The sequence below is a fragment of the Vigna unguiculata genome, chromosome 11, assembly GCF_004118075.2.
Source record: "Vigna unguiculata cultivar IT97K-499-35 chromosome 11, ASM411807v1, whole genome shotgun sequence".
In the NCBI taxonomy this organism is placed as follows: domain Eukaryota; kingdom Viridiplantae; phylum Streptophyta; class Magnoliopsida; order Fabales; family Fabaceae; genus Vigna; species Vigna unguiculata.
The window spans coordinates 38,706,335-38,722,810 of record NC_040289.1 but is presented as its reverse complement, the minus strand read 5'-3'; the positions used below and the strand labels follow the sequence as shown (position 1 = coordinate 38,722,810).

At 29.3% G+C, this 16,476-nt stretch overlaps 1 protein-coding gene across 1 annotated transcript; it reads left to right on the top strand.

The window, feature by feature from the left end:
- The first annotated feature begins 10,341 nt into the window (after positions 1-10,341).
- LOC114168946 (probable BOI-related E3 ubiquitin-protein ligase 3) lies at positions 10,342-11,911 on the top strand. Its single transcript, XM_028053932.1, has 2 exons — positions 10,342-10,867; positions 10,977-11,911. Exons 1-2 carry the CDS (start codon positions 10,586-10,588, stop codon positions 11,556-11,558), a joined length of 864 nt encoding a protein of 287 aa, XP_027909733.1. The 5' UTR covers positions 10,342-10,585; the 3' UTR covers positions 11,559-11,911.
- The last annotated feature ends 4,565 nt before the right edge of the window (positions 11,912-16,476 follow it).

Sequence of the window (16,476 nt, the reverse complement as noted above, 5' to 3'; positions counted from 1 at the left end):
AGAAACAGCCGACATAAACTAACTCTCCCTCGTCGGTTGGATTTGTCTTTTTGCCACGTGTCCAACTGATGATTCGACAGAGATACACGTGTCAATTTCTTAGTTGATGGGAAGCAATGGGGGTGGCAATGTATGGTATGGGTATCCATTCTATCTCTCTCAATTAAGACTTTCAGCTCTATTATTTGTAAAAGGAAATAAATGTTTCTGCAAAATTATCTGTTTTATTCTAATTTTGGCTGAGAAATTTATCTGCTTTGAGTGGTCCACACACTACAGTGTCTAACTAATTGAACATTTACTTTAAAAACCGTGTTTTTATTAATTGTTTAATATGTGTTCAGTGTATTCTGGGTGGTGTTAACTTATTGTTAGTGTTATCCAAGGATTTGGTATTTCAATATATTCCCTTGGTCTCACTTGTTTGTGGTGGTAAATAGTTGTTCGACATGGCTGAATTTTTTAATTTTTATGATTACTATTTCGTATTAATATTTGTGAGTTTAAATTACCATGATAATGTATTACTATAATTATTTTAAATAATTATAGAAGTTGGAATTATTAATTTTAACAGTATGTTATTTTTAACCAATAATATGTAAAACGTTAAATATTACTAATGAAAATATTAGTTTGAGTAACTTTAGACAAAGCAAGAAAAGAAAAAAGGAAGTTCCTTTTTAAAGAAATTGATTTGCTTTCCTAGTTGTTGGTGGGGTTGTGACGTGTGAATAAGTTGTCACTCCATTTTAAGATTTGTAGTGATAAATAGGATTTTGATTTATCACAGATAAGTTTTATTTTTCAAAATTAAGATTATGTAGTGGTATATAAGATGTTAAAAATAAAATTTTTATTATCGTGAAGAATTCTTAATGCTTAAATAAAACTAATTAGAATGTCGAGCTTATCAAAATAATATATTTTGTCTCACATCGCATAAAATAAGTTAAAGAATGAATGTTGATGATTATATAATAGATTTTAAGTTCATGATATTTTTTATTTTAAATAAAAAATATTTGTATTTGATATTTTTTATATTCTTGTAGTATAGTGTTGCGAGATTTGAGTTATATTATTATTTGACGTGGATCTATAAAGAGTCGAAGGACGTAATAATAATTTATATATTGTACAAATTTTTATATAATATTGTTTTCTTTCAGTAAAGTAGTGATTTTTTTCGATTTTGGAGATTTCATGTTACACTTCCTTGTATTGATGTTATTTCTTTTTTATTAGAGTGCTTATTAGAAGTAAAGATAGATATTTTTTTATTGGTGATTTTTTTTTCTTAACATAAACTAATAATATACAAATACTAACAAATAAATTGTGGTATATTTATTTACCTCGTGTAAATATGAAAAGATTTTATCATAATTAATAATAAAAAACATATGAAAATGATTATCAAAGACAGTATAATAAATGGTAATAAAAATAAATGAAACCAAAACTATTAAATTAGTAAAAAGATGACAAAACTATAAATAGACAGAAGAGACTGAATGTTATAATTATAAGGAATCCATTATTTTTCCCAGAACATGTTTCTTTAGTAGTTGTGAAGAGAAATGATGAAAAACAATTAAGTGTAAAGAAAGAAAACAAAAGTGTAAGCAAGTAAATGGACCTTTTCTTCCTCCATAACGGGAGAAAAGTAAAGATTAAAGGGGAAATTTTTACTTTTCTCAAAAACAAAAATAAAAGGCAAAAATATGGTGATTTCTTGGGACATTATCAAAAGAAAATTTCTCATGAAAACATGCCTTGCCTAATTTTGATAAGACACAACTGCTACATTGAGTGGTTTTAATTTGAGATCAAAATAAACATAAAAAATATTTTAGAATAAATCTGCAGCTAGCCCATCACTGTTTGATTGATATATTTTATGGATACATAACTCTGAAGACTATGTCCATGTGAAACCAATACTTTTGCCATTAACATTAAATGTTTATACACTGCTGTCTAGGAATCTTTGGATGTGCCAAGGTAAAACAAATTAATTAGCATGGAATTAGATTCGCTGAGATCACTAAAGTTAAGGACCAAACAATTTATTAATTTATTAATTACATCCTTATTGTAAGTTTAATTTTTTTTTGTTCTGTTTTATTTAAAAATCTGAAATTAGTCGTTTAGATTTTAGTTTTTTAAAGTTTTAATTTGGTTTCGATTTTTAAAAAATTAATGTTATTTAATTTTTTTTGTTAAATTTTTTAAGTAAAACAATAATTTTTTTATCAAAATTAGCAATTTCAATTTTGATAGAAAAGTTTTTTTTTATTTCAAGAATTTAACGAAAATGATTATATTATGTCAATTTTTTAAAAATCGAAATTAAATTGAAACTTAAAACAAGAAAAATTAGAAGATCAATTTGACATTTTTGAAAAAAATAATTAAACCCTCTATCTATGATTAAATGAACCTGTGTGAACATATGACTAAATTTATGTGCTGTCTACATATACTCAACACCCAAACAAATAAAAGAATATATATATATTTGTTGTGACTTGAAGCTAGCAAGATTAAACAAAACTTTGATCGTGACCAACTTAATTAATTTATTCGTCCATGTTCTATTGATTTGTGTTTGGATTATTGAGCCAAGGTCCACTGTGTGATTATGTCTATTGGCCTCTAATGCAATAAGATTAAGACAGTTGTTTACTGAATAATGATATCAAATTTATTGTCTATTTCAGGATGGGAAACTTGTGGTCATGCATTTACTTTTATAAAATATGTTCATATTATCCCTTGAGTTGTCATTATCAGTTACAATATATGTCCATATTGCAGAGTCGTCTTAAACTTAATTTCTTTTTTTTTTTTTGGCAAAAAAAAAATATGGCAAAGGAACAGATAAAAGCGACTATACGATGGAAAGAAGTTTCTGAAAATGGTTTAACTAAACTCCTTTTGAAATAAATAAATTTCAAGTTATAAATTACTTTTTCCAATTACACAACCAATTCTTGTTTCAGTTTCTAATACTACCAAAACATCTTAATACACAACGTTAGCATATTTTTGTTATTGCATGAGTTTTTATTAGCAACAGCAAGAAGTTTCCATTGTGAAAAGTGGAACAAATAATTCGTATTTGTTTGGGGGTTTAAGTAGCAACGAGGGGGTGCTTATATGAACCATCTCAACTAAGCTTTTTTTTTTTGCTTTGAGCCCATTTTAGTGGGCCTCAGTAAATTGGGCTCCGCCGATTCGTTTGAAAATTAAATTGGACTTAGCGCATGGAAGAATGGGTGCTGACATAAAAAAGAGGTTATTTATTTTCTGCAACCCTATTTCTATGTGGATGGGGTGGTTAAAACACCAAACTGCCCCCACTTACCCTCTCCATCTCCTTGCAATCATTATCATCCTTGTCTGTGTATGAGTCGATAATGAAGAAAGTGTTCTTAGTCGTAATTTTTTTTTTCATGAAAAAAAAATAACTTTTAGATTTGAAAACGTTTTCAAATTAAAGTTCAAAATAAAAAATATATTTTAAATTATACAATACAAAAGTTAAAAAAAAAAAAGTTTTAGAATTTGATATTAGAAAGTATTCCAAATTAGCACCGAAGTGGAACTAAGTTTAGTGGTAAACTTGCATGAAAGAAAATACTAAATATATGAGAAACATGAGAAACCGAAATATTAACATTAGGGGTGGCAATTAGGGCCTGGCCCGCGGGCCCAGCCCGCAGGCCCGCAGAAAAAATGCGGGGCGGGCCAGGATATTGAGCCCGCAAGCCTGCGCGGGCTCGGCCCGCATAGGCCCGCGGCCCGCGCGGACCGGCCCGCAAGCCCGCATAAATTAAAAAAAAAAAAAAACTTGTACTTGTATATATTAATTACTTCTTTTATGGACTCTTGCATTAACATTTCAAATTCTTGTATAATTGGAAAAAACAAGTATTGTGTAATTTTTAATGTGCTAAAATTTAAAGAATACATTGTGTATGTCATAGTATGAATATGATGAAAATGTTGAATTATCAATTTATCATCTAATTCCCCAAAGTCTTTACTTAATTTTGTGAACTTCTTAAAGTTTCCCAATTTTTAAACATTGAAAGTTTTATTATAAAAAATAAATAAATAAAAAAATTAAAAAAAAAAACGGGCCGGCCCGCAGGCCCGCGGGCCAATGTATATGCGGGGCATGCCAAAGTATGCGGCCCGCATAAAATGTGCGGGGCGGGCCGGGCCGGCCCGCGATGTGCGGGCCTTATGCGGGGCGGGCCTAAACGGGGCGGGCCGGCCCGCATTGCCATCCCTAATTAACATAAAGTAAGGTGAAGGTGGTCGAAAATGGTATCTATATACATTACATACTCTTACAAGTTACATCATATTGGTTGGGTAGATAAGTATGAATTTGGTGCAGAATATATATCACTCTCTCTAATCTTTAAACTTTAGGAGTCAATATTAATGAGAAAAAAAAAGTGAGTTTGGTAAAAGTGATTGGCATATGGTCAAAGTCGGTACCGTTCCTATGTCCCCTGGCTCCATGACTTATGGGACAAAGACAATTATTAATTACATGCTAATTTTCATATTAAGTTCCAATCTCAACTATGTTAGATGCAAAGTCCTTTTTTTTGAAACTTGGACAAAAAAGTGAAACACAAAATTACGTCAATGAGAAACAAAAAATTAATTAGAGAAACAAAAGACGTGAAGGTACACTGCAGATTTTGTGTAAAGAAAAGCTATATTATTATTATGTGTCTATCTATCTAAGACCAAAAAGGTAAAAAGGAATTAGGTAGCTAAGACTATAGGGGATATAAACATTGGTTCAAACTTCAAAGACTGAATCAATCATCCATATATATCCTCTTCCAGCTTTTCTACACATGCTTTTCTGACTCACTTACTTAACCACTGGTAAAAAACAGCATGCAACATTGCAATTTTGGTTTAGTCAAAGTTGCACGAGAACCACTCATAAAGTTCTTCTCTTACCCCTTTCTTTCACTGTTATGGGGCACTCAAAAGCTACCTCATCCAACAACATCTACATGCAAGTAAAGCATGCATGAGATTGGGATTGGGATTGGGATGGGTCCTTCCCCCACAAAAAGACAATTTCCTAGTTCACATGATTTGCGTGTGTCGGTCTCCAATGTACAAATAATATATATATATATATATATATATATATATATATATATATATATGTATATCAGAATTCAACCCACACATGATCATATACATGCATACATTTATATGCACACTGACCAGTAACCACAACCACTCAAGAACATGTGTGCCGTCCTTAATTTCTTTATTTCACGAGGATTCGATTTTCATTTTTCATCTTAAAGTATTCGGCTGTCCTAGCTATAATCTACGTAGTATTTGCTTGTAAGTTACTGACTTGGATTGCAATATGCAACCAAACAACGTTAACAACTAAGAAGAAAATCTGATATGATTGAGGAACAGCTTAAGTTAATTATGGTTTGTTTTTTTATCAACTAGATGTTAAATACGATGACATCACAAATTAGCGCATCAGTGTAATGTGACAGATTAGGTTTTAGTCGGAGCTGTGTGTGCCCATAATTATTTATTAAGAACCAGATTTGTTAACCGACCAAAATTATATACTTTTCTTCAGTCCATCTATCTTTCTCCTCTTTTAATCCTCTGCTGCAGTAGATTATGCTGCCAGCTAATGAACCTATAGCTATAGATATAGTAGCTATATGTACTACGCAGTAACCCAAATATTAAAATACTTAACATAATATCAGTTACTTACATTAATATTATCAGACAATGATGTTACATGCATATCAGTAAAGATAATATATACTTTGCAGCAGCATCTGGTTATTTTGGTTAAGATAAAAATATAATATTTGCATCTGGTAATGCCGAAAGTGATGAAAGAAGTTGAGTTTTTTCTTTCTTTTAACTTGAACCAAACAGATTATTCCACCAATAGAACACATTGTGAACGAAAGAACACGCAATTCTTCGTAACTTTTTATGCAGTGTGGAGGTGGTACGTGGTCCTGCGATTACCCCAAAACCATGTTGAAGCATCTTGCTTTAACCCATCCAAGTCAAATCTTTGATATCACCCAAAACCTAACAAAAATTAAATGGCCCTTAATTATTTTCTTTTCTGCATAAATAGATTGGTACGTAATGGGGTACACGGAACAGGACAAAGCTTTGATGTGAACAGATTTGGTACGAGATGAGTAGGTTCGGTGCTTAATTAGTTGTGTTTCACCTTGTCCACGAGTTATATAGCATCAAGGAAAATACCATACCTCAGTTACATCACTATACTATTTCTCAGATGATGATGATGATATATACCTTCAATCTTGTATTTCTAAATTACCAAATATGCTAATTAACCGACCATATTCTTAAACCCAGAATTCATTCATGGTATTAAAAACCTAAGTTAGCTAGGCGAAGTTGTTTCATAGAAAAGAGTTAACTTCCAAATACTTTAGATAGATTTAAGATGAATTGTACTATGTTTAAACGAGAAGTATGAGCTAGGATATTTAATGGCAGAGCTAGTTGACTCTTTGCATGTTTTATACATATATATATATGCAGCAATAATGTGAGTGGCTAAGGTGGTACTTTCATTGATGAATTTCATTAGCTAAAAGGTTGTGCTATGTTCTGAGTTGAAAAGATTACATTAATTTACCTTCACGGCAATGTGATAAGTATATAGGAGCTGATGGTAGAACAGAATCGAATCACAGTGCTCTATAAAGGATTACCCTGATTCCACGACATTTCCCTATGTTTAATGATTGCGCGAAATCAAAGTCTCAGAAGTTAATTAAAAAAATTAGGAAGGTGAAGAAGGAATAAAGTTTTTGACCATTTGTATTATTCACAATAAAGCATTTTAGGGGATTAATTAGGACTACCTTTTACGGCACAAGTTCCATCTTATATGCATATAACAAAAGAAGATAAGTAGTTGGGAAGTTACCCCAAGACTTTTTGCATCAAAAACCAGAAATGGGGTTAACATGTTACAAGAGAAAGCGAAAGATAAGAGAATATTATTATTTATTTTGACACCATAAAAATGTATATAAATATTGATAAAAAAAAAATGTGTGGGAGGACTTAACCCTTGGTCGCATTTGCACAAGTACCATCCAAAGGTTGATTGTGGGTGGCGAACACATGGGTCCATCACCACCACACACCATTCTCCTCACTCTTCGCCACACCGCAATATTCTATTGAATTCAACTCAATGATTCGTCTCATCCATGAATATGCATCATCATCATTAACAGATTAGGGTTTAGAAGAAAAAAAAAATGAATAAAATAGAAGGAGAGAGTCGATGACTTTTCCTCTCCAAGACGGAGATTTGTTGGTGTGTGCGTGCATGTGTCACTTCACGGTGTTGGCTTGACACATAAACAACTTTAATCAATGTTCCGTGATTTGGGATTCCACCGGAAGCAGCGTCAATAACGTTGTGTTGTTGTGGGTCATGATCACGGAGCTGTTTACATGTGTGTCTCCAAGAAGATAGCTCCAATGTAACGTCCAAACCTCAAAGGAATATCGTGACCGTCCTATGTGGATGTTGACTATGTCTACCATTCTTTATCCATTTATCTAATAATTTTCTTTAAGTAAAATAATTATTAAGTTAATTAAATCCGTAACTCGCAAACAATGCTCTATGTCACTTACGTGTTCTTTTTTGGCTTTTGCTTTTGCTTTTTATGGACGGTATGGTATGTGAATACACGCCTTCAACCACTGAACCACCACACAACTATCCAAAAATTCGAGACCTTTGCTTGCAAATTTTGTTTTAGGTCATTTTGGTTATAACTTATAATAAATAAATTAAGAAATTATAAAGTCAAACCACATGTATTTCGAAAATTATATTAGTTTAGCCCTGGGAGATTAGTTTTTCTAAAGGCATGAATCATATCACAGAGTGGGTTTTGCGAAATTTAATAGCTCAACCTTATCCTTAACTTTGTTTTAATCGAAGATGTTTGATATAGTTTGCATTGAATTTTATATTCTAAGTATGATATATGAATTTAACTATATTGGGGGAGATACACAATTGATATTTTCCTTACTTAATAGTTCTTCAATCACTTTGCATTTTTTTTAGTTTTCTCTTAAAGGGAAATTAAAGTATATTAGAATGGGGGTATAAAAATAGTGAAGAAATAAAATTTAGAAAAAAGTAATGAAAAGGAAGCATCCTAACTTCGTATATAATTCCTCACGTATAATAATTTTTGAAAAATTATCATCATTACATTTAATATAAGATAATTAAAGTCGAATGTTATAGGACGAGTGAAATTCCATAGTTCGAAATGACTGAGTACGACGAGACGTACTAAAATAGTGAACCAAATCTAATGTTGTTTTTTATTCAACTTTAGATAATGTTAATAGTTTTTTTTTTCATAATATATATTCTCGATAAATTGTTCTATATACACAATTGTTCTATTATTTTTTACATTTATTTATTAATGTAACTATAAAGAATTGTAACCCTAAAGTAAGACTTTTGTAGTGATAAATAAATATTAGTTATTTGAATATTTATTTAATATTGTTATTAGATATCTGTAAAAAATAAAATATTAGGCCATTTTTCGCAATCCTTCTAAGTTGTTTGAATAATTTGAATTTCGCGAGTTGCTTGAACATTTTTTTACTAAACATGTTAAAATTATATATTTTATTGTTAAAAAATGCAACGCACAATTAAGTTTCGTTTGAATAATTCATTCGTGCACGATCAGTTTTTAGAAAGTAAATTAAGAATAACAATTTGATTTTCGTAAAATCAATTTTTAGTTTTTTTTTTAATGCAATCAAATTTATTTCGTTGTCAACCTAATTCAGTTCAATATGTTTTTGACCAAACGTGCATTTCAACAAATATCATTTTAACCCAGATAGGTTACAAAATTTACCGTTGTAGTTGTACGATGAAGATTAATTCATAAATTAATGTTATTTTATTACGATAATATCATAGTCACCACGAAAATTAGATTTAACTGGTCAAATATTCAGTAGGATTACTCGTTATCGTTACACTTTTGAAACATAATAAAAAATCAATTAATTAAATATAGTTATAAAATATTGTTTCGAGATCGTTAAGGTAATTGTTTAATAAAAACATTCATCGTTAAAACAACCTGAAAATTATTTCCCTCACATTAAACATCCGTTTTGATGCACAAATTCCAAACTTACTGAATAAACTAAAATTTAATAACCGATGCTTACCCACTAACTCGTTCAACTACGCTTTTAATATTATTTAAAAATAATCATAAAATTTTGAAGACTTTTTCGCTCCGTTTAGTTTGGTAAGAAATAATAACAGTGGGAAAGAAGGAGAAGAAGAAAAATATATGAATATTGATTGTTTGATAGAACATAAGAGAATTATTTAAAAAATAATGGATACAAAATTCGTCCACAAAATAAAAAAAGAAAAATGTGAAATTTGATTTTATTTAAACAGCAAATATCTTTTGCTAGATAAGTTTAGTTTGGGACTTAATTATTATTCTTATTCTTATTTTTCTTGTTATTAATATTCATATCTTCAGTTGTTTTCTTTGGTTATGAATTCTGTTCTTGTCATAAAAAACGAGTAATGACAACAAAAGTGAAAATAATAATAAAAAAATATTTGTAACCAAAGAATATAAAGAAGTAGTAGGAAGAATAAGAGATGTGAGAAAGAAGAGGAATGGCGAATTTGAAAGAGAGAACTGAGAAATGTGTGGAGTATTCTTGAATAAAAAGTGAGGGTTTGTTTCACAGGTTCCTGTAACTTTCTCACTTGCCACCTACTTGGAAATTGGAATTGAATTCCTTTATTTATTTATTCAAAGCAGAAGAAACGCCTCTGAAATCTCTGACCCGATAGTTTAGTCACAAAATATGCATGTGGTACGTTGTTGCTTACCACATCTTGCACCTATTTTCTTAAATGCTTATAGGACAGGTAAGAAATAAAGAACAAACAAAGTTAAAAAAAGAAAAAGCTAAAGAGAGACTCCACCACACCCTATGCCTCTTTCTCTCATTTCCTTTCCAAGTTTTTCAGTTACTTTTTTTCTGCACAATCAAAATCCATCCATTAATTGACCCTCATTAATGTTGCTATTATTTTAATCACATATAAACTTCAACCGTTAATTTATTCCTGTCCTCAACTTTCTTTCCTTACTACTTTTTCTGTGCAAGCAATTTTGTTTTTATTCAACCACTCTTTTATTATAAGTATATGCATATTTGCACACCACCACTAGCCACCACCACCTCCAACACTGCCACAACACAACACAAACATAAACATATCTTGCTGTGAAAACGTGGGAAAATAACTATTTTTTCATCCTTGGAACCTTCATCTTCCACCAAATATCAACATCTCAGCATGCTGCGTTACTGAACAGATTTGAGGAGAAAAAGGCTCAGTTTTTTTGTTCTTCATCACTTCTAGAAGTTGCCCTTGCCCTTTGTTGGACATATTATGGCTATTCAAACGCAGTGGTATCCAAATAATTCTGCTTCTTCTCCGTTCTGGAACAATGGTCATTGTGCTCCTGGCTTCATGGACTCCGGCATCAGTTTTCAGCACAAACAACAGCAACAGCTAGCAGAACAGCATTTGGGAGAGTTATGCAATGGGAGTCAGGGAGGAGCATTTGATCCAAATCTTCATGTGTGTAGTTCAAAAGGGATGAATTCTCCTATGTTTGCTATTCAGTTTGAGAAACAATGGGGAGAGATTGATCAGTATATGAAATCTGAGGTTAGAATTCATTCGTACACAACTTGGTTGTTGTTATTATTATCATCACTATGTTATGTTATTTATGATAGTAAGTTGAGATTTTTATTGTTGATTTTGAATGGGATAGGATGAGAAATTGAGATACATGATAAAAGAGCATGGGAAACAACAGGTGATGGCATTGTTGAGAAAACTAGAAACTCGAACACTTCACGTCCTGAGAGAAAAAGATGTAGAAATTGCACAAGCCATGAAGAAAAGGTTAGAGTTAGAAGAGTATTTGAAAAGGTTAGAGGCCGAAAACAACAAATGGCAGAGGTTGGCTCAGGAGAAGGAAAACATGGCATTGACCCTTTACAAAACACTGGAGGAAATGACAGAAGGTGGAAACTTTTTGAACAATGGGACAGTGGCAAATGATGCAGTGTCGTGCTGTGGAGAAACTGGGGGAACTGAAGAGAGGGAAGAAGAAGAAGAGGAAGAAACTGCAGAAAAAGGTTTAGAATGTGGAGGGGTGAATGTGGATGAAGTTGAACAGATTACGAGAAAAGGAGGAGTAATGGTTTGTAAAAGCTGTCATTCTAGGAGGTCGTGCTTTCTGTTCCTCCCATGCAGGCACCTTTCTTCCTGCAAAGTTTGCAACGCTTCCCTCGAGGCTTGCCCCGTCTGCAGAACACCAAAGAAAGCTACCATTGAGTTGAGACTTTGATTTTCTAGGCTCTGATATGAGTACAGACTTTGATTTTCTAGGCTGATATTCCCGGAAAAAAGTAAATACAACAACACATAGATTGCTTAGCTATGATGGATGATGATGATGATGATGGATCTGCCAAGAATCAAGATACATGGACATTACTCATTTTCATCTCAGTGAGTTCAATGTTTCAAGACTCAAAACCTTAACTATAGTTCAATGTCTTTAATATTCTTCAAATGTCTGGTTTATTTCCTTAGGACTTTTATGTGTTTAGATCTAATCTGTAGAAGACCAACACAAGAGAATTTGTCAAATACAACATCTTCAAATTTCTGCAATATTAATCAGTCATTTTTGTTTTTCCTATTTAACACAGTGATGGTTTCTGTGGCATATCTGCTATGGAACAACTTTATAGGCCTAATTTAGTTTCCTTGTATGGCTAATTGGTCACTGAGATTTGTGAAATGTGATGACAGCACTTTTTTCTGAAAGAGTGGTTTGCAATTTGTGCCTGTGATGGTGGAGATTGAGTGGTGTAGTCTATTCATCACCATTGATATTTTTGCAGTGATGATGTCTGCACATGTAGACAGGGCTATGTCTAATATTGTTGGCTTGTGAACAGAAGGATCAAATCAAACCCTCATTGGATTGGGTAAAATAAATTTATCTCAGTTTTAAAATCAGATTAACTAGTAGTTTGAAAAGTTCAGATGAACCATGTGAACAGAAAACAAAAATATTTACACTTCAGTTTGATACTAGAAAAGATAAAAATCAGATTTGAATAGCAGTTGGAGAAAAAAAAGTTAAACCATGTGATCAGAAAACAGATACTTTATTGACACTTCAGTTTTATTGTGGATATTAATTAGAATGAAAACGAGTAAAGGAATAGTATGAAATGAATAGTTTAGTTTTAGTAATTTTGAAAAACTAAACATAAACAAAGTCTTTAAATTGACTTTACCTGGAGTAGTGGAAAGTTTCTCTCTATAATATTAATACTATTAAATGGATTAATCCAATTTAATGTTACTTTTTGAATATGGAAATTCTCTATCTATATTTATATCATTAAGTAATATTAAAAAGAAAATTAAAAGTTTAAATATCAACTCAATTATATTTATTGTAGGATTATAACCACACTACATTCTGTGCTGTTTCAAAGTATAAGATTATAAAATATTTGACTTGTGCTGTTTCAAAGTATAAAATTATAAAATTTCTGTGCTTCTTTTATTATTATTATTATTATTATTATTATTATTATTATTATTATTATTATTATTATTATTATATATCTTTTACATTAATTTTTTTTTCTGTAACATGGTTATTTTGATTTTCTTTCACTCTAGCGATGGGGTTCACATCATGCTATCACCACTCATTCTCTTAATTACAAAACGTGTCTCTTAATTACAAAACGTGTGATCTCTGTTTGTAGTATACTAATAATTAATAATTTATAATATTATTAAGTGATAATTAATTTAATGTATAAAGTCTGACCCCAAAACCTTAACACTTCATTTAATTATTGCATTAATATTTTCATTATTTGATTAAAAACCTTAATACAATATTTAAGTGTTGCATTAAAATTTTTAGTATTTTGCACACCTAATGGACTTCATGAAATTATTAATTTAATTTATCACCATTAGACTTTGAATCCTCTCCTTAATGTCGATATTATTTTATTTTTATTTTTTAGTTCATAGCATTCTTAACTTTAATCTTGCTTTACCTACCAAAATTCATTGTTTTCTGAAAGTCCACCAACCTTGATTTTATACCTCTGATATCCTAAACATAATTAACCAAAATTATGTTAATCTCATTGTGAAAGACGAAAAAAAGTGTCATACAGTTTCAATTGCACTTGTAAGGATAGGAAGTGTTTGTAAATTGATATATTAATGTGTAAATTTATTTAGTTGTATGTAACAATTAATAGGTGGAGTACATAAAATAAAATGAGATGTGTAAACAGTAAAATATTTAAAGTGAACAAATTTTGATTGGGTATTCAGATTAGATAAAGAAAAGTGAGTTCTAAAAAAAATTCATTTTAATTTGAAAAATAGTAGTAAAAAACACAATTGGATTCTGAAATCTATTATAATTTTTCATATCCAAACTATCTAGATAATTACAGTAATGACAATCATTTTAATCACTTTATACAAATGACTATAAGGAGAATTCATAAACAAAACAACCAAATCTAAAGAAGAAAATTGTAAGTCTTGAAAAATTTCATTTAACAATTCCCATAACCGTATAGCAATAAAACAATAAAAGAAGAACAAATGAGAGAAAATTTTAATATATTTCACACAAAGAACATAGAGAGCATAAAATCACTCATTTTTTTAACATTTAGATCAATAGGTAAATTACTATACAACAACTTCAAAAAACCATAATTGTAACCGGTCACACATTATTTAACCAAATCAAGTCTTCTCAAACTAGGTATTCCAAACTAGAAAAACATTTTCTTATTTACAACTTTTTGAGAAAGCATATGAGTATCATCCATAGTCTAATTAGGTACATTTTCATTTTTATTAACCATTAAAGAAGAAAAATCACATAAATTTACAACAACAAAAAAAGTTTCATAGTATTTGTCTATACCGAACTAACAATAGAGTATAACCTTACTCTATACAAATTTAAAAAATTAAAAATTATAATCAATTTAGATATTCAAATGTCAGAACATCGATCATTCAAAAAATTATTACAATTACTCTTTTCTAGTGTCCAAAAAGTATTTTCAAGAACAATATCATATATGCATTATTAATATCATGTTAAATTGATGATAATTTAAAGAACCTATATTAATAATACTTAGATTTAAAAAATTAAATACGCATTAGACAAAATCATTTTCGCATAAGCAAAATTTCAAACTAAACATAATATATGAACTTTATTTTCTCACTAAATATTAGTAACTTGTAAACTACACGGGAATGAGTAATTCATTGTATTTGATTTCATTTATATTGTTTTTAACATGCTAACTTTTATATTGTTTATGTATATTGTAGATTATGTATTCACATATAGACTAACATTTCTAGAACAGATTAGTTTTAAAATAGATGGAGGTAATCAAACCGTCATTATTTTAAGCAAAATTATCATACTTATTATTGTTGTTATTTTTCTTTAAATTTTCAAGTTTAATTTGAATACTAGTTTGGAAATTGAACTTGAGTTTAATTATTTGTACTTGATGTGTTTTCTATGAGCTCATACAGGAATTGTTTTGAACATAATATAATCAGATGTGAATGAAAATAAACTGTAAGAGTATGAAACCTTCATTTTGATATGGTGATAGGTTAAAATGAAGTATAAGATTAAAAATGAAATTCATCATATTTTAAAAACGAGACTGAAATTATTATTATTATTTTAATATGAAACTAAAATTGAAGGACTAAAGTTATATGTATTTACTTAAAAATGCTAACAGATTAAAATTTATACTATCATATATCAAATGCTAAGAGATTAAAACTTCATCCTTTAGACCACTAAGGTTGAAATTCAAATGTTTTCGATTAGTAAAACTCAAGATCGTATTAACGTTTCACTGATACATTAATTGTTCTGCAATTAATAAGATGCGTGGTACTTAATAGAATCTTAAAGATCATAAACAATCTCGATGTAAGAAAAAAAATTAATTATTTATATTCCTAAAATAGTTTATTATTAAACACACACAAAAATTAACCCAATGCTATAATTTGCTATTAATAAAATTAAGCAGGAAGAACAATTTTATATATATATATATATATATATATATATATATATATATATATATATAAGCTTAAAATTAACAAGAAATTTATAACTACTCTTAATCATTTAAACTTTTTATAGCACGTTACTTTTTTTTTCTTCTTATTTTGAGTTCAGTTATAACTTTGAATATTAACTAACGCGTATAGTTAAAAAGAAAGAAAAGAAAAACTATGTTAAGTGTGTGTTAATATATATATATTTTGATAATTTAGTACTCAGATATATAATTATTTAAGCGCATAATTATATAAAAAAATTATTACCAATTTTGTATTTCAAATTTTTTTATAAAAGGCTTAATTAATTCCTAGATCTTTAATTCAATTTAATTTTTATATTTATTTTTTACTTAAATCTTACTTTTTAAGAAGATTATGCGATTTCTTAAATTAAATTGCCATTAATCGTGTTTAAAAATGTTATGTGTCACATTCAAAATAATAAATGACTCAAACATATGACAAATTCATATTTTAACCCGTGTTAATATTAATTTAAAAAAACATATCATATTAAGTTTTTTTTTTATTATTATAAAAGTAGGATCAAAAGAGTTTTAGTTTCTTTTTTAAATATAGAAACAAAAACGAATTCAAAACTTAGACCAAATTACTAGTAAACTTTTTACAAAATTTATTTTTCAATATAATACTTATTTTAGTAGTAATCAACATATAAGTTAAGAATACAAAAGTTTATTAAAAAATATAAAGAAAAATACTTTTATTGTTAATTATATTATAAACAAAAAAGATAATACACACAAAATCTTTATTTAATGATTAATTTCAAAATTAAATACTTCACAATTTAATAATGGTAACAAATAACTACATAAAAATCATAGTGAAAAGGTCAATAAGAAGGATCTAACTTTTCATGAGTGAAAATAATAATAATAATAATAATATTCCTTGAGTATTTGAACCGAGCTTCTCCCTTACAAAAACTGTGGTTATGAAAAAATAATGTGGAGAATGTGGAATAAATTTTTATTTGAAGTGTATCATATGAAAGAAGATTTTACAACCTGTTTTGATTCCCATGTGAATTAGGTGTAAAGTTACGACAACAAAATAAA

Coding starts and splice junctions, on each gene's coding strand:
- LOC114168946 (XM_028053932.1), top strand. CDS start 10,586: ATGGCTATTCAAACGCAGTGGTATCCAAATAATTCTGCTTCTTCTCCG. Junction 10,868..10,976: donor ATCAGTATATGAAATCTGAG/GTTAGAATTCAT, acceptor TGAATGGGATAG/GATGAGAAATTGAGATACAT.